The sequence below is a fragment of the Anopheles coluzzii genome, chromosome 2, assembly GCF_943734685.1.
Source record: "Anopheles coluzzii chromosome 2, AcolN3, whole genome shotgun sequence".
NCBI classification, from domain to species: Eukaryota; Metazoa; Arthropoda; class Insecta; order Diptera; family Culicidae; genus Anopheles; species Anopheles coluzzii.
Genome location: NC_064670.1, coordinates 17,835,802 through 17,861,593, shown reverse-complemented (window position 1 = coordinate 17,861,593; position 25,792 = coordinate 17,835,802). Strand labels below are relative to the sequence as shown.

Sequence of the window (25,792 nt, the reverse complement as noted above, 5' to 3'; positions counted from 1 at the left end):
AGCCATTATTTACACCTGAAAATGTATGCCAACTTTTTTCACTCCATTAAATCTTCCAAAATTGGATTAACAATTGTTATATTTTAAAATTTCAATTACATTATTAACTGCTCAATATAAATTCTATAATTTTGAAACCCACAGTTTCAAAAATGCAGTTAAATTTTCTAAATTGAGCGATTGACTCACAGCCAAAAAATTGATGCCTTAGAGACAAAAATAGGTGAGTTAGAGTCAATATTTAGTAGCAACGACTTTAAAAAACCTTTGAGCTACAGCCAACAGTACGCATATTACCAGATCTTTAAAAAAAAAGAAAAGAGAAAACAAAAATGATCTCGGAATTACTATGAAATCCACAACGATGCATCAACTTGATGCATCAAAAGCACGATTCTTCCGTACTGGAATTAATAATAATAAATAAATAAATAACCGAACACTATAAAAGCTAAATTAAAAAAAAAACTGAATAGTTTAATACTGCCCAATCCATCGAAAAAGTTGCTTGAGTGTACTCTGGTTTAATACTGTAGGTTAAAAAATATACCACCAAATAATACAGTCGCTTGTTACCAATGTTTAACATTTCCTTCAATTTCATGTCAGCTTCTCTGAAGAAAGCCCCTATTTGTGTGTTGCACAACCCTGAGCGAGAAACATTTCTCCCATACTGCTTTGAAAAGGGTGGAAAATTGGGAGAGCGTGAGAAGAAAGCGAGCGAGAGAGAGAGAAAGAGAGCGCGCCATACGGGGAGCAATGGCAATAACGAGCTTCCGGAGCTTACCACGGTACCGATCTTAGCTGCCGGTGATCATTCTGTCCCTAGCAACCAGTCTAGTAGCACGAGCTCGAGCCGGCGCAGAAGAAACCGTCCGCTTGCTTTGTTTGCTTCCGGTTTGTTGCAACAAGTTGCCTGTTAGGTGCATTGATTAGCATCAGCTTACACTACTGATCAGTTCGCTTTGATCGGAAAGTAATACGAGACTTAAGTGACACCGTCAGATTCAAATCATAACAAACGGTACGACCCTAACTGTGCGTTTAGTTCCGTCAAGAAGCGTGTGATATCGTGTGCAAGTGCACTAAAGACCACCAGCCGAGTGTGATAGACCGTGTGGTGTGAACTCTTCTAAGCCGCTTAGAACAGAACAAACCAACCATGAACACCCGTCAGCTGTTCGCGATAGGACTGATTGTCCTGCTGGCCGTCGCAAGCGTGTGCGATGCGCGGCGCCGCTTCCCGAACCGGCGGCGAGGCCCGTCGCGCAAAACGCTCAAGCAGCTGTACTACGAGTCGCGGGAAACGAACACGCCCAACTTCGTCCGGCTGGTGCTGATGCGGCTGATCTACGGCATCGCGACCCAGATGGGCGTGGAGGAGCGGCTGGACAACGTGTTCGGCGGTGCGTTCGTGCCGCCGAACGCCGGCGACGACAGCTCCGACTTTTTCGACGTGCTGAGCGACGAAAGCGGCGAAGACTTTAGCTTCGGCCTGTGAGGTAAAGGTAAGTTGGACCTGAAGTCCTGTTGCCAAATAATGACACACATTTCAGCAGTGGACGGAGCTGGTTGCTCGGTTCAGGGGAGGAGGGGGGGGGGATCAATGCATTTATTCACGGCTGGCTTGTAAATGGGGTCCCAAAACCGGTCGATCGTTGGAGTTTCGGCGCGTCACCGGGCGTTCGGGTGTCGGTATGGAAACGGTGTATTTGGCGCAAAAAGAAAGTGGCTTCTGTGTGTTTTTTTCTGGATGAATTGTTGTGCCACCGGCTCCACCACTGCACCCTGCCCTAATCCGGTGTACCCGTTTTTTTTTTGTTGTTCGTTATTCTCTTGTTTCGTTCGACTGCTGGTACGATCGACATAACATCGATCATCGATCAGTCCCCCGGACCCCGACTCACCTGCTTGTTTCGGAAGTGATGAAACAGGGCAAAGAAAGGACGCGCTCACCGGGAGGAATTTTCATTAAATAACCTGTCTTCCTCTCTCCTCCCCAAGAAAAAAAACCTCCTCCAGTGCTGCCTCATCGCGATTTTCATTCGATCCGCTTCTCGATCCGAGCGAGAGTAAAAATTCAAACACAAATAATGGCGCCAACCACTACTGCACCTTCTCTTCTTTTGCGCACGTTTCCCGCATTTATGAACCCCCCATCCCCCCCCCCCCTTCGGCACTGCTTTGTCTTTACAATTTGTGTACGAGTTTTTCCTTTAATAACTCCATCCGTCCCGCTTCTTGCACGAATGATGCGGAAAATGCCGGCCGAGCGGATCGAATCTGACTGTGTGGCGGGCGAGAGAGATTGCGGTGGAGGGGAGGGGTGTGAAAAGTGACCTCGAAAGCAGGCACGCTAAAGAGCGTCCCAAAATAAATCCACGCTCTCGGGCAACTTGTTCTTAGCGAGCGATTGTGCTGACCCAAATTTGAGCACTAGCATTAAAAAGTCGACGTCGATCGATTGTTACCGCTACCGTGTTTTCCGCTTTCGATCGATGAAAAACGAGCAATGGAAAAAGAAATTAGGAAGAATGCAACTGCAGTTGCAAGAACGGCATCATAACGATGATCATTACCGATCGGTGGGACCGTGGGATGAGTTATTTTTAACACGTGTGGGTGTGTGTGTGTGTGCTTATCACCTGCCGCCGAGTGTGATCGTGCTGCGATCGGGGTTTGTTTGTACGAGAAGAATGTTTGTTTATTCGATTTCACACTTACCTTACCTTTCGACCAACCCTAAGTGCGGGGAAAACAGGGACAGGAAAAACGTATCCAAATAAAAGAGGGGGGAAAAATGTTAAGCAGAAAGTGAACGAAAGGGCAGCTGCGAATGGTGTTTGTCGCTGGAATCTCTCCGTTTTTTAGATGCTGATGGTCGAAAGTGTCCAAGTGCGATCTGTGTGCCTTTCGCCGAGCAGAAGACCTAGCAGCAAGTGCAAAGGCAAGTAAGCAGTGTAATGGTAATGGACGAGCGACACTGAGTCTCACTGTTCAACGAAAGTGTCATTAGGACGCTTATGTTGATAAATGAAAGTGTTGTTTGGGGGTTTGGTTGTTGCCGTTGGCACACAAATGGCACTGAAGAGTGAATAGTGGCGGAAAGAGGCGGCAAACATGTATGTGTCCTCGGTGCAGGATCGTGATTAACAAAACAACGCTACAAGGGGAAACGGTACAAGAATGCGCAATTGTAGTGTTGGGAAGAGTATGATGAGCGATGAAATTTTAGTGCAGTTCGTCGCTTGTCGCAATTTGAATATGTTACGAAGATACAAAGAGAAGTAATTTAATAAAGTTCCATCCCAAATATTTATTTACGATACAGTCATTCAAATGGAAGTTGTGCTTTGAGTAAGAATCTTGAACGAGGAGAATGAGGCCAATCGATTCAAAGTCTCAAAATCGCCTAAGAAACACTTCCGTTTTGGACCGCAGTTTCGTTAATAAATAAATAATGTTTACATGTACAAAAATGGCCTTTATTCGACTGGTTTTAATAAAACTAAGAACGATAAGTTATTTCTACAAACATTTTTTGGAAGGTAAATTATTCAAGCTTACTTGCAAACATAAATTTACTATCTTGCCACAGCTGCCTTTCGTCAGTTATCTGGAATGTTGCACCTTTGCGGACGAAGACATCCATGTAGGCATGGTTTTAAAATCTACGTACTCAGCTTTTGCGACAAACTTGTTGTAGTAAAGCTTTTGCTTGGGGATGTTGGAGCATGAACTGCTAGGTACTAGGTTGTCATATCGAAAGTCCGCCGAAATTCGATGATAATGATCGAATTGAGTTTCATGTTTCCCAGGTCCCAGGGGACGATTGCATCGACCTCCCGGCAAAGCAAACGCAGCAATGTAGCCACATGTCCCTCGGTCTTCACGTTCAGCATCATTTGAAGCTTTTTGTCGCTCAGGGTCGTCGGCCATTCGGCACCGAGGCTTTCTCTCGATGCCCTGATTATTGTCTAATAGTGCAAAGATGTTGTAGATTGCGGCACAGACTTATACGACGTCGACAAACTGCCGCACGGAGTCCATTTTAGACGCTACGGGGATGCCGTTCTTTGATCGCGCACGCTTCTAAACGAAGTTACTTCACCTTTTTTGGTCATCATGGTTAGAATTCGATTGATAGAGGTGTCAAAATTTGTCTGCTGACTCATAGGATACTATTATTTAAAATGCAATTAACGTTTCGTTAGTGTAGGTTAAGATAATTCCATGAAAAAATCGACAATTGTTGGTTTATTTTTGAAAAAATGCAAACGTTACAGTGATTTCAATAACATTTCCCGCTAATATGTCGCATTTTTTGCTTAAAATGTACCTAAAAAATACCCCATTCAGCAGTAGAAACATTCTTGATGATGACCATTAGAGCTTCTGCAGTCACGCAATAGCAAAAGCGTACCTCCAGCTGCACATTGCATTTCATGCGCACTGATTCGCGCAACCATTTGCATGGTGTAATTATTCTCCCAGAACACATTGCGTGTCACACAGAAACGGTGTACTGCTGCGCATAAGTTAACATGCGTAGCATGTAGTAGCCTAACGGGCTTACCATACCACACAGTGTTCCGTGTACCGGAACCGAAGAATAATGGCTTCAGATTTCCATTGCTTTCTTCTATCCATCTCATGGTCAATTCTGAACGCAGAATTTTCCGGTGATAAAATGCGCCCCCCCCCCTTGGGGTCAGTGAGCCATGTAAAGTTTATGCCACGCGGGCCCAGCACCACCGGCACTGTTGTTCACAGCTTTGTTATCAATGCAGCGAAACCGAGATAGCAACGGAAACGGTTATTCGGAAGGGAAAACGGAAGGAGTTGGTCGGAACATGCACAATTGTTCGCTTCTGCTTTGAACGGTGGGAGGAAAAGCTTGCCCTTGCCCGACAGACATGGCAGCTGGGTGGCGAGACGACGGACCTCCCCCTCTCTTCTTGCGACGAGAACCTTGCGATACATTAAGGGAAAAGGGGAGGAAAACAAAAACACGCTTGCAGACGTCATTCACCGTGTGCTGGAAAGCCTCCAGCAGCCACCACTGGCCACCGCTGGCATGCTGGTAAAAGCATACTAAAAATTAATCGCAGCACCGATCCATATGCCCTTTTGCGTGCGTGTGTGTGTGTGTGTGTGTGTGTGTGTGTGTGTGGGAATGATCGCAGACACCGGGCGTTATTGCCGAGTGTGTTTAAGCGCAGTGAAAGGGAAACATAATCAAAAACTGAGCACGGAAAGCAATAAGGGAAGTGAGTGGGGTGGTGCAGGTGTTTGCAGTGCTTCTTTTTTGTTTTGGGGTAAGAATATTGTAACGAGAGTAGGAAACGTTTCCTTTACGGTGCCAGTCACGGTGCCACCGACGGGCGACACTAAGCCGAGCGAATGCAAGGGAAAGTACGTTCGCTTGACAGCGATGACGCGTTATTTAAATATGCACCAAGTGAATCTGGTTGTGTGAGGCGGTGGTTCGTTTCTTGCTTTATTTTGGCTGCCATTTTTTTGCCATCATTTTAGCGTCCAATTTCGGTACGTCCGGTTTTTCGATTTTCGGCCCCGTTCGGCTGTGCTGCGGCGCGTCAGTCAGGTGATGTGGTGTGTGAAAAAGTGAAACCCCGCTAAATAGCTCCCCAGCACCGGGTAGTGGGACACTTTCGATGATACCGGTGCGAAACGCAAGACTGCAAGACGTACCATTTGGCTACGCGTATCCCATAAACGGCTGGTGGAAGTTTAGGTTTTGTTCACGAAGCTCCGTCACGGAAGCGCATAAAACTGGCTAACGGACCTGACGATATGGTTCGCTTTCAATTGGAAGCGATCGAAACAAAACAACAACAACAACAACAACAACAAAAACCGGGGTGAAAATAATCGAAAACGTGATCGGGTGGTGTGTATTGTCTTTCCCTACCGCTCCCCCCCCAAAACCCGGTACCTGGGGGTTGGTTAAATTTGCATAACGAATACTACCGCAAGTCGGCGTGAAAAATGAAATTCTCTTCTCACCCACCCCAAAATAAAAAAAAAAGAAAAACGAAAACAAAACATGGGAACGACGCATCGTACCACACGTGCGTACGTGTTGGCGCGTTCCGCCTGTCGCGTAAACCACCGCGTAAAGGGCTATACGCGGAAGCGGGTTCGTCGCTTGCTAAGCGACGCGCGCTTGCGCGTTGAAATCTTTTGATCGAAGCGCGTATCAAACAAGTAGGCGCAGCGATGGGCAGCAGCTCGGGGTTGGTGATACGTGTATGCGGCTCGAAAGGAACGTGACGACGCGGTGTTGCAGCAGGAATGTTGTACCGGAATGTGGTTTCCTAATTTTCCCAATTTTAAACTAAAGCATTTTTTCGGTGCATTTTCAAACGCTGCGCTGTGTTCTACATTACTGGGCGACTACCCTTAGCTCAATAATTCAACACGGGCGCCTTGTATTAGCAGGTGTAAATAAATAAACAGATGATGATGATAAGACAGGGCAAAACACCTATGCTAATTGGATGAATTGGAGAAATCAATGAAGTATGGTTCCCAAATAAAGGAACAAATATGCTACTCACTCACCTACCCTACCCTACTGCTGCTGCTGCTGCTACTTTCTTCACACACCACGGGTCAGTTTCACTTCTGATAGAAGCAAACGGGTGGGGAAAAAAAGCCATAAAAAGCCAATCGACCAATTATAGATTTATCGACTTTTTTTCGGGGCCGTGTTCGGGTTGAAGGTATGCAAATTTCATTATATCCGCCCCTCTTTTCTAACCTCACACACACACACACACACACACACTCACTTATTCACATAGAGACAATTTATGTGCGTCTTATCGGAGCGATAATTATCAGTTCGATTTTTCGAGCTTTTCGAGGTTAATGTATGCGTGATCTAATTTGTGTACAATTTAATCTTTTCCCATAATAATGTAACATTAGCGTGCTTTCTGTACGCTTCTATGCTTCTAAATTGGGGGCACAGAATTCTTGGGACAATCAATAACGCTGATACGGCTTTAAGCTTTGATGCAATGATGTCATCGCGCCGTTTGTCATCGCTTGCTTTCGCCATTGCCTAAACATTGCCGGGGCAGAAAATGGGAGAAAGCAACGCTAAGGCTAGAGATTATTATTAACATATCATCATCACTGCTGGACTGGATCATTCCATAATTCCGTCCTCGGATGGATGAAATTAAGCAAGCTACCTGGTGGTAAACAAAAAACCGGCACTGGACTCCCCATCCCCTTGCATCGTAATCATTCTTCGCGTTCTCCCCTCAGCCATGGGCGGTTTTTTATTAGAAACTCGAAAAATAGCTCCCTCCGGGCTGCTTCATGCTCCACTACACTGGTTAAAGGCTGGTTTGATGCTGCTGGGGAGGTTTTGCCACACAGAAGCAAAGAAGGCTGGCAGAGCACACCTTTGAAGACAGTAAAACGTTAACAGCATCATTCAGCAATTATCATGTTTACCAGCCCTTCAACACACGGGCTTTAGCATTAATTGCCTACCGTGCTGTAACTTTCACTGGACGCTAGTCGTAGTCGCTCGATCGGTACCGGTAGACGCCGTTTAGTCCATTTTGTTTAATGCTGTTTTCAACCTCCCCCTGTTTACCACATTCAAATTAGAGCTCGAAGATCATCTCTAAACTAGATGTGCTTTAAATAGGAAAAAAAGAAGTAAAACGCAAACAATAGCAAACAAAAAAAGGTTAAACCTCGATCGCACACGATCGCGCATCGCAAGCATCTTTAAGCGATGAGTAGACCTGGAGCGTTTGAGGAAGCATTTCTTTCATCATTTCCTGCGGTTGCAAGCAATGGAAACATTACAAAGTCGACGAGCGTAAATGAGATAATTTGGAGTAGCTTTGATACCAAAAAAAAAAAAAGAGCGAAAGAAATGCTTTTTTTCTAGGCGGTTACACTTAACGCCTGCTTAACTGATTGCTTCATCATAGCGTTACGATGGTGGCGCGTCACGGGCATGCACCATCCTCCCATTCTTCCACCCAGCTCTCGGCAAAGTGGTGGCTTACGTCCGGCGGAAGGGGAAGGGAGGTTATGACAACATCTTGACACATTTTCTCACACACACACACACACACACAAATGCGCCCACGGACACGGAACCGGAACGGCAGCTGGCAGCTGGCTTGACAAATTGTTTAATAATGTATGCCACCATTTGACGGGGCCGGGCACGGCACTGCTTCTGGCGACGGGACGGGATGATGAAATGATGAAATGAAGCTAATTTCTAGTTACCTCTCTAGCCCTTCCTTCACCTCAGTGCCCAGTCAGTGGCTAGTCAGTATCTTCCTTACAGCAGTACCACTTCAAACACTTTGTATACGTAATTTCTTGATGCAGAGGGCATAATCACGGCACCGGATCGATTGCGTTCGCTCCATCGCGTACCAAGGTGTCATCCCAGGTGTGTGTGTGCGGCAATCAAATTAACCTACATTTTGCGCAGGAAAAAGAAAACATACAAGACGGACGCTAAGATGAACTTGAACTTGATCATTGAGCTGGTAGCTGGCAGGTCGTGTGATGCAATGAAGCGATTAATTGGGTGACATCACAACGCTCCGACACTATTGCGGGGAATTAGCTTCTGTATTGATTCTAAATTAAAGTCACATTCCAAATTGCCTCCCCTAGCCTGTAGCCGCGTCTCTCGGCTGTGTGTGTGTGTGCTTCTTCCGGATGGGAACACTGGCTGGCTGGTGGGGCAAGTAACTATCGCTCGCCGAAACTAATCCCGTTTCATTGTTGAGCGGGGTGAGACGAACCATAGAAGACACCGTGCAGACACGCTAACGGAATGTTTACCTCAATATAGCCTACATCGCCGGCTTTGCTCGGTTGTTCTGGCTTGCCCTCTGCCTTCTCGCCAACCACCACCTCGGAGGTAGAGTCGCGACCAGACCACATTTAACCTCATTGTACAGACGCAACACACGCAACACGGCCTCTTGGGAAGGCAAGAGATGAACCAGGCGGTGGCTTGTGATTCGCAATACGGCGGTTACACGGTGTAGTGTTTGTTGCCTGTACCGCTGGTGTTGAGTTGCTGTGTTGGTTGATGTGTATTGATTTTGTTACACACGTTTTTGGTTTTGGGGGGCGCATTAGACAGCTGTTGTACAGGGTAAAAAGCTGGTACGTATTAAAAGGAGATTAGAAATGAGGTGAGCAAGAGATAGGGCAACGGTTTAGTTGGTTAAATAGATAGGAATTACTTTAAATGGGCGGTTTGTTTGTGTTTTTTGGTTAATTTTGATAAACTCACAAGAAAAGAGCACATCTGCGAAGCTTATTAAGGTAACAGCAATCAAGGCGCGGTAACAGATGAGTTGAAAAAAATACCCTTTTTATTGGTGTTGCATCACAATGATCAGCGTTAAACGTGCGTGCAAAACCCAACGCACACAAATTTAAACAAACAGCCACTAACGGTTGTCAAAAGGACATAAAATGGTGGTTTACTTGGATATTTTTTTTTTTTTTGAACATTTTGCCATATTGTACGCATAACTGAGCGGGCTACTCAAAGTGTATGAAGACCAGGTGGTCTCGTCCCATACAAATTGACAACTAATTTCGGAATCAAAAAAAGCTCCATTTGACAGAATGGGTGAAATGAATTTCCATAGGAACCGTTCGCTATGTTCTTAGCAACACATACGTAGTACACATTGGTGTCCTCATCGACGGCATTATTTTGATCCAAAAATGGATCTTAATTAGTTCAGATTTGGTTTAGCTTACAATAAGAAATATTTTGAGTGATTTTTAAGATATTTCAGTGCAAATAACGAAGATTACAAGATTGTTTGTGTATTAGGCAAGTTGTCAGAAAGCTTGTTTGGGGAAATGTTTTCACCCATGGTGTCAAAAAGTGACGTTCAACTTTTGCTATGAAAAACAGGCTATGAGATCACCTGATCTTCATACACTTTGGGGCTACTCATGAAATAAATTAAAGTAACCGTTGTATCTAGGCAACTGCAACTATCGTTCCTCTTCGAACGAGTTTGGGAGAAAGTGGCGAATATGATCTTCATAAGTGTGGCGTCATATAGCGCGTGGCCACGGAGCTGAAAAAATGTTGAAAAAATTTTCAACTTTGTCAAAATTGCTTGTCAACTGCAAAAAAGAGCTTTTCTCGTGGCCGCACCAAAAACATACACAAGAGCGAAAAAAAGCTCCAACATCTGAATATCATCGATATTTTGTTTAAGAAGCACTAACTAGGTACATAAATCAATTAGAATCATGCATTTTACCATTATTATCATAACAATGGGTCACAACTGCGCCAAATAGCTGTTTGTTTACGCTTTTTCACGAACGTCAAATTTTGTCAACTTTTGTCAACTTTTTTTCCTGGCTGCTCCAGGTCACAAAATTTTGACAAAAGCTCAAAAAAGTGACAAAAGCTCACATTTTGAAAAATTTGTCAGCATTTTGTCACTCCCGTGGCCTTTCGCTTATAGGCGCTCAAAAATCGCTTTTGAGGTTTGAGATATTTGATACTTTGGGATATTTTACTCGATGTGAATTAAACCTCTTAATTTTATAAATATAAAATAAATTAATATAATTTGAAATGCTTAATGTTATTATCTATTTATTTGTTTATTTATTGATCTGTACCCATATGTCTTGCTTGATTTGGTTTGATCAGACATTTTAAATATAATATTAATTCTACTCTATCTCTACCTCTAACTCTACGCCTATCGGGTTGTGCCGGGTCACCAAAGTTTAAAAATTAAACGCAAGTTTCGTTTCGTAGTTATGATAAAATCGGTAGTTATGATTGGTTGGTAGTTATGATAAAATCAGAATGCTCAGACCATACATGAAATTGCCGTGCTAGGGTAAGGAGCGGTTCATTAGCTCCATGCATCCGTCCGTCTTGTCTCGTTTAGCAATACATTTCTGATAACGGAGTGGACTAGAAGGTGGGTAAACATTTTGTTTTTTTTTTCTTACAAAGAAGGAGCGTCAAGCTTTAAAAGTTTTACAACAAAAACGCTTTGGCTCACTTTCAAGTGGCGTTCAAGTGTTTGTAACCCCCAATAGAAGGCAGCGAGAAGGATAGCTGCATTTCAAAGCATTTCAAAGCAAGCCTGGTATATTTCCGTTGAATATTATTATAAAATATATTATTTTGATTTTAGCAACACGGTTAAACTATTCAAAATGACTGGAAAATCATGGTTTTTATTATGGAATCTGAATAAATAGGCTTAAGGATGAAAATGCCTGAAGATTTCGAATGTAATGTTATGTAATTTATTTTCCAAAAATTAAACGAATTTTACTCATATGACCCTAGATGTCTCTGTTGTTGTTTGTTTGTGCAAAGAATGAATTTAACAGTCCATTTCTTTAACAAGGAATAATTATCATATTTAAAGAAAAACAAATAATATGCTAACTACCATGCACTGGAACACCGATCGATCGACGGGAACCAACATGCCAGGATCATCATAATACCCGTTTTCATTATTGTCTCCAGTACCGCCCGTTTCTCCCCTACCAATGTGCGTTCGTGCTTGTGCCATACCCCCCTTCCCCTCCTCTCAACATACCTATGTTTAGGCCTTTCCTTCGCGCCTTTCTTTGCATTCAATTAACCGCTACGCTGCTTCCCTAGCATACATTTCCATCGATCTGCGCGGAATGCATAATCGGTTCTATGTCTCTCCGCCGAGAGGTGTGTGTGTGTTCCCTCTCTCCCTCCGGCAAGTCATACACCGTCGCCACGGAAGTGATCATCGCTCTGGAGTGTTGGCCTAATTTTGTGGTGCTGAACTGATTTAAATAACTCTATACCCATACGCTCGTTATCTGCCCCTCTTTCCCGTCACTTACCTTCGGGGCAGCGGGGCAAGCGAGTCGTTACGAGTGGTAGCCAGAAGAAGTAGGAAAGAGAGAGAGAGAGAGAGAGAGAGAGAGAGAGAGAGAGAGAGAGAAAAAGGGACTCATAATGAAGTCATAAAGACAGAGCAAAGATGCAGAAATCTTTTGATCACTTGATGGAAATGACCACCACCATACCAGCCACGACCGCATCTCCGCAAATGGTACTCAATTGTCTTTCTTTTTCTGTTTTTTTACATTTACATTTCCAGAACATACGGCAAAAAAAACACAAACAAAAACGCAACAGTCTAGTGAGCGGGGACTGACCGTCCCACCAACGGAAACCAACGGAACGATCAAAACCGTACCCGCCAACCCGATTGCCAAGCTGAGCTCAAGGATGGCATCAACAGAAAAACAACAGAGAAGACAAAAAACTGCAATCCACATCACAAACGGTAGCAGCGTAAAACACACGCGAACACACTACAATACAATAAATTCAATTCCGTGTGTGCGGAAGTGCACTGCCTTTGCCGCGGGGGGTTTAGCACAACCCCCCCCCCCACCCCCCTCTAAGCCACATTCTAAATCGCAAAACTCCCAACCGGGACAACGTTTCCGCGGGATTGCCTGCCGACTGTTCCGTACCGTTTGTTCCCCTACACACACACACACCCTTGAAACACTCCACTACGGGACTGCGGGAGGAAGAGGTAGGTAGAAGCTGAAGCAGGAAGGAAGCTGTCCAGCGGAACGAACCATGCGCAGAAGCAGCAAGATAGTGTAATCGTTTGCCGTTTTTTAAAGGTTGCCGTTGATTTTGTTTGGTTTAAAGTGATCTTACCGGACAACGGTCTACTTTTTTTGCCTTTTATCGAGTTGCTTCTATCGGGCTTTGATGGGAGGCCACATGCCACACACACACACACACAGTAATGAAAGCACTATTCAGTGACGATGATTAAAAACAGCGACGAGCAGAGTAAGACAAAGAGCAATAGTAGGGAGAAGGAAAACAACACACTGGCAGTTCCCGGGGCAGTGCTGTGCTGCTGATTTCTTTTAAAATTGTTATAACACACATCGATCACATGTAGGGAGTGAGAGGGATAGGGCAAAAGACGATCCAACCAGAGCCCAGCTGGAGGATGATCGGAAGCTGGCTTAAGATTCGCGTCCGTTTGGGGGTTAACCCGCAGAAAAGGTACATCATTCATTCCAGCCCGGCCGTTGATTTTGGCAATTAAAGTAATTGTAAAGAAAAGTAAAACCCCTTCTCACGTAGTGGGGGAGAGGGGGGAGGAATTTCTCTCAGCAAGGCGGATCGAACGATCGATTCTGTTCAGCACAACAACCCCCCTAACGTAATTGATCGTGGATGATCCTCGCTTTGAAAAAAAACGGAGAAAAAGGGATGATCGTTTCTATTCCCTCTTTCGCCACCATCATCACCTTCAGTGTGTTATAGGGGCTAGTATTTATACTATTTACAGGTACAACAATTGCTCTGCTAACTGTTTATTTCTGTTCTGTTTTGGGGTTTTTTTTTATGAATTTGCTTCCCTCCACCAACTTAAGAGGAAAAGGGTGCAGATTGGGCAATTTTATGGGCGGGTGTTGGCTCTCTCTCTCTCGAAGGTGCTACCAACAAAATTGTGCGGTCGCGGGAGTGTTGTTTTTCTTTAGTTTTAAGTACCTTTTACTTACCAGTGCCCCTTTTTGCGCGTGGAATCTCTGCGGAGGGAGGGAGCAAAAACAAACACCAAAATGGGCAGGGAAATTAATTACAAATTACGCGGTGGTTTAGAATGTTCTTTGCTGTAATGCCCATCGTTCCACACTCTTGCAACTGCTGCACGCTTTGAAGGGTCGTAGGAAGGGTATGCTCAACAAAAAAGGTTAAATGTAAGCTATTTATTAATCGATTTACGAACCGTACCACGTACCCCGTACCAGTAGACAATGTAATGTAAGCGTATTTAAAAAGCGGGCATGTAGATCCTCCGCCCAAAAGCTGTAAATAGTGTAACATATGTCATACAAATATACGAGCTAAGGTGTAACTCATTGGAAAAAGTTGTATTGTGTGTTGTTTGTTGTTAAAAAAAATACTTGACAGAAACATGAAAGAAACAGTTAGGAACATACACGGAAGAATGACATATTAAGGATAATAATATGGGTAAGTAATTAGTAGCGAATCATTGCATGTTTGAGTGGGTTAAATGTTATAAACTGGAGAGAAAAAAATATATTGCACAGCTAAAAACAAGCAAAAGCTTTAATTTTCTGTTCACCCAAAAATAGTTTAGAAATTAAAAGATTGCAAAAAAAAAAATATAACAAAAATCAGCATCACATTTTATTAAAACAACAGCCAAACTAGCAAGTGACACAAAAAAACAAGCAAAACAATGCAGATTGGCCAAATAAATCAAAAACAAGCTTGTAACACATACCCGGCGAGGTACAACTAATGACCGCTTACGCGTACGCGCTTGTTTGCTTGAAAGCTGCCAAAGCCAAAGCAAAAGTTTGCCCAAATAATATTTTAATTATTTTAATTGCCTTTATGTTAGCATGTAGCCGCCAAACAAACAAAAAATGCTGCCCGTTGCTTCTGCGCGGGATGCTTTCTGTACCGTGAATTGATTAATTATTGTGTCCTACTAACGCGCTATCGTGCGGTTTTCGCGAACTAACCATTTTGGAATTCAAATTTTCACCCTTACTAGAAGAAGGCGGATAGAAACGGTGGGAAAGCAAATGGAGGGGGAACCACATTTTCCCAACGTGCCATACGATACGACCCTTTTACCACTGTTCAAAAGGAAAAAGGTTCCGCATAGCAGCCGCGAACGAGCGAACCCAACTGCCCTACGGTTTGGAATTTTGCACAGCGATCGTGACGACACCGTTTTCTCTTTCGGACAGAGCTAGAATAGATCCCAGCCCAGCGACCCTCGCCCATCCTCCGATGGCCGGCCGGAGACGGGCGAATGACAACACGCCAGTCGGTCGCTATTAATCCATGGATGGTTTTGCACATTCGTTTGTGGTGTGGTGGGTAATGTTGTTTGCTTTCCATGGCAAAGGGGTGCCCCACGACGATCGTGCATCAGCTCCGGGACGGGGGATGATCGTGATGATGGTGATGGTGATGATGTTGAAGCGCCGACACAATTACATTTGGATGCATCTTCTGTCTCTCTGCCGTGGTAATGGTGGCGGTATGTGGCCGATTCGAATCGTGCCGAAGCTGTCCACAACCACCATTCCAAGGGATGCACAACAGGGCCGGAACAAAGAAGAAAGTGTCATCGTTACCACCCAAGCTCTAGGTCGCTGGCAATGGTTTACTGTGACCTTTGTTTGATGGTTTTGCACCGACCGTTCGTTCCGGCACAGTAGGGAGCTATGGGCACTGGACGGACAGTTGGCCCAGTGAAAGCCAACATTGTCACTTTCAGCAAATACACACACACACACACACATGATCACATGATCGATCGTAGATGGTTTCCCCTGCGATAAGCAGTGACTTTAAATTGTGTATTTGTGTCTTAATTTAACTGTAACGAGGGTTTAGAAAATTAGTTAAAACCCGCAGCTCATTAGCTTACAATCTGTCGCACAATCGGACTAACAGCTGTTTTATGATGCCTTTATTGATTTGGTCCATTTTTGATTCAGTGCTGATCTTATCCCGATTTTCAAGTGTCATGAAATCTAACTGCAAAAATCCGTTCCACTCCATGCGTGTTTGCGATCGGTTCCCATCGCCCTCTGATGTTTCTTTTTCTCTATCTCTTTCGCTGCAGCTGAAAGTGATTTTTCTTCCTACCGGGGTGACCGTTAATGAGCAAACATTGCTCTGGCCCACCAACCAACCAACGTCCCAGTAACGTCCGCGACCGGGTGGAACGAGGGGGGGGGGGGAATGTGGAGTTGATTTGTGCCTGTTGTTCTTGTTTCATTTGCTCTTCGTTGCACCAAACATTATCCATCGTTCACCTGGGTTCCAATTTTTTTTTTTTGAACACAACTGCCGATAAATATCGGAACAACCCGTTACCCGTTGGACGGAACAACCATACACTCGCGGATGCTCCGGAGTAGGGCACCGGGCGATAAATAAGCACTGCTCGCGAAGACTATCGAAAAACCGATCGAAAACGTTTGGTCGCAGTGGGAACGATTGATTCCAATTGGAAGCACGTGTGGAATGCTCCAGAAAAGAAAAATAACCAAGACACACTTCTTCCATGTCGTTGCGTTTAAATGGTGCTGCTGAAGACGGGTATGAAGTTAATAAGGTATCGTTTATAAAATAATTATGCAAATGAATTAATTGACAACAACCGTTGGTAACGATTGTAGCAGGATTTATCAGAAACATAATAAATGTCCTCTTTCCTTGTACTGGATTTCTAAATGGTTTTGATTCAGCTAAGCGATCAATTTAAAGATTTTCTTGTGAAAAGAAGACGTATTACATCGGAAATCACATTGAATTAAATTGAATGCCTTCAGACGCTCTTACAATATCATGTACTGCGGGTTCTTGGGCGTCAGACCCTCGTCGAAGTCCATCATCTTTTTGTATTCCTCCGTGAAGTTGTCGATCTTCTTCCGGATGCTCTGGTGCTTATTTAGGAACTCATCCGATGTTTGCTGTGAGGTGATCATATCCTTAAATACCACATCCGTCTGAGTTTTGGTCAGCCACGACTGGATATCATAGTAGCCGATCGATTCAGCCGAGAAGTTCTCTCTGGCGTGTTGTTCAACAGGATGTGGACACTGGCTCCTGAATCCAGTATGAATTCCAGCTTATCCCATGAGTGGTTCTTTCGCCCTGTTACATCCGCCATGAACGCAACCTGTTTAGTTCCACTAGCAACATTTACGATCATCCTCATCCAGCAGTCCTTTTTCATGTGTCCTCATGTTCCACAGTTATGACACTTTCCGCTTCCGTTTCTTTTTCGATTGTCTTCAACGAATACCGTAGGCTTCTCTTCAAAATTTTCTATTCTTTCCGAGCGCTTACATTCGTCGCCTAGCAACCGGGTCTTTATTAACTCATAAGTGAATTGAGATTCGGGAATTGGGTTTTCCAACGCAGTCATCAGGGGATCGTAGGACTCTGGAAGGGTTAAACTTAAGGCGGAGCAGACATCGCTTTCTTCTAGCTACGATCCAGCTACTTGGAGCTGCCGAACCAGATCCTCAAATTGTTGAAGGTGAGCGCGCAACGGTATTCCTTCCTTCCTTCAACTTAAGACGAGCGATCTGATTTCGTATAACTATCTGGCTGCCCCAAGACTTCTTGGCGAATGTATTTTCGAGAACGTTCCACATTTTTTTCACCGTGGTCTTCTCAGGATTGTATACATCCCAAGTACTCATCCGAGATGAAACTCATCAGCAATGACCTGGCCATCAATTTCCTCGAACTTGGCCACTTCACTAGCCTCTGCTGGAACATGCTTAACCACTGCGTCCCACATCTTCGAGGGTTTCAAATATACTTCGACCGGAATCTTCAAGGTGTCGTAGCCTGTTCGCGAAAACTGCAGGATTCCGTGGACCGCCACTTCTTTGTGCTTGTCTGGGCCCGCAACCAAAAGATGTCCGTTCTTGCTGGTAGTTTTATTACAACTAAACTATTGGTTCTTGCTTGTACAGACTACTGAGATCTGCCTTTGCATTGCTTCAACTACGTGATTGCTAGATCTACAATACAAGACAATACAAAGTTCAATACTCACAAACGCTTCTGAGATATAAACCTAGCCCAAATCTGAAAAAAAACTGTTTAGCAGCAAGAAAGTACGATGTTAGTATGATGATCTCACGATGAACATGCCATACACATGGCACTGGACAACCCAACACGTGTAATGCTTTTAGCCCGTCCATAAAGACGAAAATGGCGTGAAAGCGCACTTAATTTTGGACACTTCTGCAAACAACTTTGACACCATAAGGTGCGCCAGGGGAATTACCGCTTTCTTACAGCCACACACAAAAAAGACACAAATAAGGATTGAAATTTAATTATCTCTATATTGTTCGTTTACAATCTACACCACATACAGGCTATACAGTATTTATAAAAAAAACAGTCTTTATACAAAAAAGAAAACGTCACACACACGTTTTGCAAGCGGCATTTGCCGTTTCTTCCGAGATTGGTCCGAGACCCCGCACGCTGCTCTGCACACTGGCTCGAGTGAGTCCCGCTCCGCGCTTTAAGGAACTTTTTGATTGATGCCGCCTCCACCGGGTAAACTGCTGCCACCACCGCCCAACGCCCCCATTGGATTGCCCAGCATGCCACCGCCACCCACCACGCCGCCCCCACCGCCGACTCCGTTGTGCTGTGTGATTCCTGCACCGTTCTGCTGCTGCTGCTGCTGCTGCCCTACCGACGACGGTACATTCACGCTGCCACTGTTGGGGCCGTTGTTGCTACTACCATTGTTGGCGTTACTGATTCCACCGATGCCACCAACACCACCGGTGCCGCCACCGCCGGCACCGTTGTTACTACTGTTCGAGCTTCCATTATTGCTACCATTGTTACTGCTACTGTTGGGCATGATGGCGGGATCGTTCGATAGTAGCGTCCCTTGGACACCGCCCCCGACCGGCTGGCCGCCCACCGCCAGCCCCGTCAGGCTGGTGGTCCCGAGCGCGGTCAGCCGCGTGCGCCGCCGGGTGTAGTGCTGCCACAGCAGGATCGCCTGGTCGTCGATAAACTTGCAGCACTGGGCGCTGACGATCTCGCGCCGAAAGTGCTCGTACTGCAGCAGATCGAGAAAGTACAGACACATGGGAAACTTGAGGTATTTCGCGTACTCCGGCTCCTTCCAGTACAGCAGATACTTAAGGTAGTTGACGAAGGCAGCATCTTTGAAGTATCCTCGCTGGGCTAAAACTAGAAATAGGGCAAACCGAATGGGCGGAAATGGTTAGCAAAAAAAAACGCTTCAATAGCAGCTTACTCCGGTACACTTACAGTGCAGATAGTTGGGATTTGCTAAACACTGCACAAACTCCAGCTCCACCTGAAACCGAAGCTTTTGCGCGTCCTCCGATTCAACAGGTACTGCAAGGTGGGGAAGAGGCAAGTGTAATGGTTTTATTAAATTATTTGCATTGATTTTGATACTACTCAAAATCGGCACCCTTTTGTACACACGGGCAAAGAGGTAGGGGTAAGTTAAGCAGTAACACAACGAAATACAGATACAGACGAAAGATTGCATGCCGGCAGAAGGAATTATTAATAGGACAAAGGGATATTATGTGCAGTAGTAATGAAGGAACATTACAGTTTTTAATCACTAATATTACTATTAAAATGTAAAGTGAAATGCAGATCACAAGGACATTCAGTACAGGGAGGTAAACATAAAAAGGGAGATTGAAAGGTAGAATAACATAAAGTACTTACATTTACCCTTCCCGACCATTTTATTAGCCATGGCTTTTTTGTTTTTTTGCCCTAATGTATGTGTGCGTTTGTTTACGTATGTCTAGGCGTGTGTGTGTGTGGTATGTATGTGCAGTTTTCCTGAATTTGATCGGAAAGAGTTTCCAGTGCTAGAGCGGTGTGGGTCGGCAGTGAGTGACCGTTATTACCGAATAGAAGGGGGAGCAGAGTGTGTGGTGCTTGATTGACAAAAAATCTATTTATCTGAACTGAAAGAGTGCTCTAGCCCAAAACGCCGAACGATCGAACGGTGTGTGGTGTAGCGGGAATGAAGCTAGGAAAGTTGAAACACGCGGAAATTATACACAGCAAAGGGGATGCGCAGACGAGGCGTGTCTGTGCAAAAATTAGGCACAAATAAATTTTCCGCAAAAAGGATAACTTGTAACGAGGCTTGCTATTCAAGATTCTATTCACTACTATTTCGCTATTCGCTTGCTATCCGCTTCTTCGCGTCGATTACGATAGCTAGAGCAGGATATTTTGTGTGTGTCGGTGTGGTTTTGTACGGGGTTTAACGATCATACAAACAGGAGGAAGAGAAAAGAGAGAAAAAGAAAGAAAAAAAATAAAACAGGAATTCATTATTTACAACATAACAGAAGAACGGTGCTGGAAAGAAGAGGTAACGTAATGCGGTGTGCGGTTTATGTACACTATTACAACAGGAAATGGGGCAAACTCTACGCCTCTACACGGAAATGTTGCAACGCTGTAGGATTGTAGGCTCACTGGTAGCAAAATCACGGTCGGATGGAAAGTTTTCCCCGGGAAAGACATAAGGAGCTGAAGTTTAAATTATTCGTGCAATTACTGAATTGAACTGTTGCTACTTCTAAACGCAGGATATATTGCTGCGATCACGATCACGGCCTGCGCAAAAAGTTGCTGTCGATCGTCAGCATCGGAGCTGATCGAGAAAGATCACGAGGATAACACTATTGCTCTAATAATCTAACACAAAGGCTAACATCGATGGAACAGGACGGATGCTCCTGGCTACCGGATGCCTGAAACCCCCTTCACCGTTAACCGGGAACAACCGTCCTCGCGCGCGTGAGCCGGTCTGCACTAGTCCAAGCAGTTCCCAGTTGCAAGCCCGGTGCGGTGTGCTACCCGCCGACAGGATTTAACAATTCACGGACACGGGCAGGGAGAAAACGCAAATCAGCAAATTGCAAACGAAACTCAAACCCCCCCGCACAGGTTACACATATAAACAAAGAAACATACAGAGTTGGTGCATACACGGGGAACCATCTATAAACAAGGGGAGATAAATAAGAAAAGAGATGATTTATGGTCCGCACACGGGCAAAAACCGTACTCACTACCGTAGGGGTTCATGATAGCCCTTGCTGCCTTGTAAGCACTGCTGCCGTATGATGGGTGGAACGATCCGGTCTGGTCTCCAGGCTGGTGGGCGATTCAACGCCGGGGGCACCAGGATTTGTACGCTAATACGCAGACGAACGGTCGCTTTCCATCGATATTGAAGCACGCACGCACTTTTTCCTTGCCGCTTTCTGTGTGTCGGCTCTGTTTCGTTTCGGGGACTGGGATTTGACGCGTCAAAATCGCTTGTCTTCTTTTTTTGGCACCTCTGTTTGACAGTTCCGGGGCGAGCGGTGATGTTTCGTTCAGTTTCGTCCAGGCACGCAGCTTTGACAGTTGTTTCGTCAAGAATAAAATGCAATATTTTATTGTTTTATGACATTATTTAGAGTGAAATTCCACTCTTTCATGTACTTAAAATTAAAATATCTTCTCTTGGTCCATCAGTGTGGATTGAATCGCTTCGAAAGAGCAATAAACAATTATAAAACCTGTCGAAAGATGCTGCCCCTACTGTCACCGCGCGTACCAGCCGGCGACCCCTGCAAATAGATCATTGACTGGAGGAGAGAAGAAAAGAAAAAAAAGCTAGACAACCAAGTTTAGAAGCAAATTTTTTCCGTAGGCACAGATTCGAAAGTGGGAAGGAGCTTCTTGCTCTATGATTTTGTTTTAGTTCAAAGTGATTCCGCTCGCGCTGTGTAGAGCCGACCGTGGCGATGATTCATAATCAATGCACGGTGTAGTTTGCTGTGCTGTGTGTGTGGATTGTTTTCGGTTTGTTTAGTGCAGTGCCTGGGCTGCCTGAATTAGTAAACAAAGGATTTGCCCGTGTGTTGGCCAATGCCAGCGAGCCCAGATAAGCAGCATCACACCTGAGACCAAAAGCCAACTGGAGCACCACCCCTTCTCCTCCTGTCCCCTACCTCCCCGCTCTTCATCCGTATAAGGGCATCGAGGCACGGCCGAAGGACAACAGGCAACGGAACGGCAAAGCAGCAGCAGCAGCAGCACCGTCGCAGCCACACGATGCCTCCGTACCGCTACCCGACCCACAACTTTACGTACGTCAGCTCCTGCGTGAAGTATATGATATTTCTGCTCAACTTCATCTTCTGGCTGTTTGGCGGACTGCTGATCGGGATCGGGTTTTACGCGTTCGTCGACAAATGGCAGGCGACCGGGCTGATCAAGCTCGAAACGTTCTACGACATCGTGCTGAACCTGTCGCTGGTAATGATCATCGCCGGGGCGATCGTGTTCGTGGTCAGCCTGGCCGGCTGTCTCGGGGCGCTGCGCGAAAACACCTGCCTGCTCAAGTTCTACTCGCTCTGCCTGCTGATCTTCTTCCTGTGCGAGATGGCCATCGCCATCACCGCGTTCGTGTTCCCGCACAAGGTGAACGCGGTGCTGGAGGAATCGTTCACCGACAAAATCATCACCACCTACCGGGACGATCCGGACCTGCAGAATCTCATCGACTTTGCGCAGCAGGAGTTCCACTGCTGCGGGCTTAGCAACGAGGGCTACCTCGACTGGGGCAAGAACGAGTACTTCAACTGCTCGTCGCCGAGCGTGGAAAAGTGCGGCGTCCCGTACAGCTGCTGCATCAACGCGACCGACATCAGCTCCGGCCTGGTGAACATCATGTGCGGCTACCACATCCAGCAGCAGTCGGTGGCCGCGGCCAGCAAGAAGATCTGGACCAACGGGTGCATCGAGATCGTGCGCGTGTGGGCCGAACGGAACCTGTACGTGATTGCGGGCATTGCGCTCGGGGCCGCCATCAGCCAGCTGTTCGTCATCTATCTCGCCAAAACGCTCGAAGGACAGATCGATCTGCAGAAGAGTAGCTGGTCATAGTGAATTTACGTCGGGTGGAGTGCTGGTGGTGGCGGTGGCGGTGGTTGCGGTCGGCCAGTGTAAAGAAAAACTGCAAGCGCGAACGCAAACACACAATCGAAGCAAGACATGACTGAGGAGGAAGAAGAAGCAAACAAAATTCAAAAAAAACCCAGCACAATGGAAGTGTTTTGTCGTCGTACAAGCGCAAGGCAGCAGCAGCAGCAGCAGCAGCACATCATTTCCCTTCATCTCGTTCTTCGTAGTCATTCAGCATAATCATCACAACACGCACCACATAGCAAAGCGTGTGGCTGCTGTTGGTGGCGGTGGTGGGTGAGTGAGGTTGTAATAGTAAATGCGCCCTCTCCCCCCCCCCCCGCCCCCCTCTCCGGTTCAGCTCCATTCATCTATCCATCCAAGTATCCATCGCTCTGCATTGCTAAAGATGTGTCCGCTTTCCACCCCTCCTCCACCCTTCGGTGCGCGCCACCGTCAACGAGCTGTGAGATGATCATTTGCGGTTAAAAAGTTTGCGCAAACGCTCCGCCGCTTCGGGGGTTAAGCAATTATCTTGAGACATAAGCAAACGCGCGAGGGCGCACGAGCGCGCACACAGACACGTTGGTTAGTTGGGCGGTGTGGACCGACGATGATTCAAAATTTTGCAACAAATAATGCACTGTTCGGTGAGATTGTTTAATCGCATGTAAGTTATTCTGATCACCATATTTCGGTGGGACTCTGGATTCAGCAAACTGTTTGTTTCTCCCCTCTATTGCATTTAGTATTATTGCTCTTGCTGAATCCGCTTTCCATACTCACTATTAGCTCCATTCCCTTTCCCCTTGTGAAACCCGTTTTGTCGCTGTTTTATTTCAGCTCCGAATTTTACAAAAGCGCTAGTTTTTAAAGTTTATTCCTCCCCCCTACTAGAGCCAGAGTGAAAGGTGAACTTTTGTGGGATGTTCGCGTCGATTTTCGCTGCACAAGAACGACTGATATGCACAAGAGCAGACTGGATAATGATTTACAAAGAAAGACAAAAAACAAGCCGTTTCAAACGTACGCTAAATGTTTAGGCGCTATCGTTTAGTGTTCAGCTAAAGTTAAATGCAAGACCGCACTCGTTCGCAAAACCCCCGTAAGACTCAACACACAAACAAAACAAGAAAAGGATTCGTGTATCTCAATTTATACAATCTCAAAACGACGTGTCGCGTGGCTGGGTAGCAGAATATCAAATGTATCTTTTTAATGCGCAAAACGTTTCGTGATGTTTCTTCCTGATTCGTGTTAGCGATATACTAGATAACGTGTAACAGCAACAATATTCCAACAAAGCGTGCATGTAGTAGCGAGAAGAAGCAGATGAAGCCGCACCGCTTGCTCGCTCCATGTTTTCATGATTCCATGTTTTAAAAGTAAGGGACAGCCAGGAGAGCATATTTGAAATCGAATAACGGAGGCAAGGTTTAAACATCAGAACGTAAGGACTGTGCTTGATCTAAAAAGGATTAAAAAAAAATAATAACACAAAAAAATACTTATAAGCCAATTCTATGTCATATATTTGTAAAGCTCAATAGAATTGTATGAAATAGGTATTTGAAAATGAATAAAGCAAAGGTGTAAACCGTGTCATACAGCATTAAAAAGTGACGTTTATTTATTTATTTATTTTTTTGTTATAATCGTCAATCGTTTCTCTAAAGGTTTGTAGGTTCTTAAACGTCCTGGAGGTTGTTATTTAATAGATTTAGAGGACAGAAAAAAGATCGTTCACTCTATGTACACACGCAACTTTGTCGTTGTTCTTTACAACTCTTTAAAACTGATGGTCACGCACACACACACACACCCGATCGGGTGGGGGTAGTTTTCGGGATACTTATAGTAAACATTGCTTGCTTGTTCATCCTTTTGTACCATCATATACACAGCGAAGCAACCCTCGACCACTATCTCCGTCTGCGACTGTTTCGGTGGTGGTCCTGGTCGTTGCTGTTCCGTCTGCTGCTATTATCGTACCGATTGCGGCTACTCTGCGACTCGCTGCGATCGTTACTGTGGCCGTACCGGTCGTCCCGCGAGTACGGCTTCTTACTGTGCCGATCGTGATGGTGAGATCGTTCTCTGCGCTGCCCTTTGGTTCGCAGCGAGTTCTGCTGCTGGTCGGCTTCATCGGCAAACGGTGGAAAGTCGGCCCCAAGCAACTGTTGCCCCAGGTGGGCCAAAATGTCTGGCGTAAAGATGTTTGGCGAATTGTTCATCGCTGCATACAGTGCGGGGAACGCTTCCATCCGAATGTCCGGCGATATGAATGGGTTCACATCCACCGGATGCTGCTGGGCTCGGATTGGTGAATCGTCCGAATATCGCTGGAGATTGTTGTTGCTGGATGTGTTGCTGTTGGTGCTACCTCCGCCCGCTGGATAGTTGAAATTAACTTGTGGCGAAGCTGCCGGATTCGGACCGTTGCGATTTTTCCGGTGCAACGTAAGCGTACGCTGGAAAAGGGCCGTACCCTCGAATATGTCCATCGCATACTCTACGCTGCACACGTGTGCGAACGTAATGAAGGCATAGTTCCGCTGGCGCCGATCTGCATCGCGAGGAATCTTTACGTTTTCAACCGGTCCAGCCTACAATTTGAGAACGGGATTTTAGTTTAATTGTCATTCGCACGTAGCGAAAACAAAAATGCACCCATACCTGTAGAAACAGTTCGTACAGCATCTCTTCCGTAACTCGTTCGCTTAGATTTCCACACCAAAGCGTTCTGTCGTCTTCGCTCATGATGGCACGCGCTTGTTTAAACTCTGTACCGCCGAACACGACCACTCAATGCCAACTGGATGTACAGTCTTGTGAAATGCGCCACAAACTAACGAATAATGCCGTATTGTTGAAATTTGCAAGTGGAATTGTTTAAAATAAAAGCAAAATGTTTCGGTTGTTTGTACTTTAGTTGCTTGCAAAATTAAAACTCAAGCGCCGTGCGCCGTCGACAGAATTGTTTTGACAGCACTGTTTGGCCTGCTGTCATTGACGGTTCGTCTAATTTCGTTCGATAGGTTGACGTTGACATATGTTTCGTTCAGTATACAGTATGTGCCCGAGATACGCGAGTAATGTGTTTCTACGATATCGGCGTAGCAGAATAACTGAGTCAAACTAAAATTTCGAAAATTTAAACAT

At 45.4% G+C, this 25,792-nt stretch overlaps 4 protein-coding genes across 9 annotated transcripts; 2 read left to right on the top strand and 2 right to left on the bottom strand.

The window, feature by feature from the left end:
- The first annotated feature begins 1,162 nt into the window (after positions 1-1,162).
- On the top strand, positions 1,163-12,473 carry LOC120953949 (uncharacterized). The gene is made up of 2 exons (XM_040374402.2): positions 1,163-1,508; positions 12,177-12,473. Exon 1 carries the CDS (start codon positions 1,163-1,165, stop codon positions 1,499-1,501), a length of 339 nt encoding a protein of 112 aa, XP_040230336.1. The 3' UTR covers positions 1,502-1,508; positions 12,177-12,473.
- Positions 12,474-17,962: 5,489 nt separating this feature from the next.
- On the bottom strand, positions 17,963-21,018 carry LOC120951087 (mediator of RNA polymerase II transcription subunit 31). Of its 6 annotated transcripts, none has more exons than XM_040369607.2 (5): positions 20,746-21,017; positions 20,648-20,674; positions 19,376-19,882; positions 18,938-19,027; positions 17,963-18,856 (listed from the first exon to the last, which is right to left on the bottom strand). In XM_040369607.2, the coding sequence occupies exons 3-5, from the start codon at positions 19,404-19,406 to the stop codon at positions 18,168-18,170; spliced, it is 810 nt and encodes a 269-aa protein (XP_040225541.2). In that variant the 5' UTR covers positions 19,407-19,882; positions 20,648-20,674; positions 20,746-21,017; the 3' UTR covers positions 17,963-18,167. The 6 variants fall into 6 exon arrangements, with proteins under 6 accessions (XP_040225541.2, XP_040225543.2, XP_040225540.2 ...); XM_040369609.2 differs by having other exon boundaries at positions 20,749-21,017; XM_040369606.2 differs by lacking the exon at positions 20,648-20,674.
- Positions 21,019-21,304: 286 nt separating this feature from the next.
- Positions 21,305-24,232, top strand: LOC120952953 (tetraspanin-33-like). The gene has a single exon (XM_040372562.2). The coding sequence runs from the start codon at positions 21,779-21,781 to the stop codon at positions 22,610-22,612; it is 834 nt and encodes a 277-aa protein (XP_040228496.1). The 5' UTR covers positions 21,305-21,778; the 3' UTR covers positions 22,613-24,232.
- LOC120952954 (RNA-binding protein 7) lies at positions 24,225-25,631 on the bottom strand. The gene is made up of 2 exons (XM_040372563.2): positions 25,307-25,631; positions 24,225-25,236 (listed from the first exon to the last, which is right to left on the bottom strand). The coding sequence occupies exons 1-2, from the start codon at positions 25,388-25,390 to the stop codon at positions 24,553-24,555; spliced, it is 768 nt and encodes a 255-aa protein (XP_040228497.1). The 5' UTR covers positions 25,391-25,631; the 3' UTR covers positions 24,225-24,552.
- Between the last annotated feature and the right edge of the window lie 161 nt (positions 25,632-25,792).

Bases quoted from the DNA above. Each gene is read 5' to 3' on its own strand.
- LOC120953949 (XM_040374402.2), top strand. From the start codon at position 1,163: ATGAACACCCGTCAGCTGTTCGCGATAGGACTGATTGTCCTGCTGGCC.
- LOC120951087 (XM_040369607.2), bottom strand. From the start codon at position 19,406: ATGGCTAATAAAATGGTCGGGAAGGGTAAAT. The intron at 19,028-19,375 runs GTAAGTACTTTA...CCCACCTTGCAG, and splicing joins AATGGTCGGGAAGGGTAAAT to TACCTGTTGAATCGGAGGAC. The intron at 18,857-18,937 runs GTAAGTGTACCG...CCCTATTTCTAG, and splicing joins AAATCCCAACTATCTGCACT to TTTTAGCCCAGCGAGGATAC.
- LOC120952953 (XM_040372562.2), top strand. From the start codon at position 21,779: ATGCCTCCGTACCGCTACCCGACCCACAACTTTACGTACGTCAGCTCC.
- LOC120952954 (XM_040372563.2), bottom strand. From the start codon at position 25,390: ATGAGCGAAGACGACAGAACGCTTTGGTGTGGAAATCTAAGCGAACGA. The intron at 25,237-25,306 runs GTATGGGTGCAT...CTCAAATTGTAG, and splicing joins TGTACGAACTGTTTCTACAG to GCTGGACCGGTTGAAAACGT.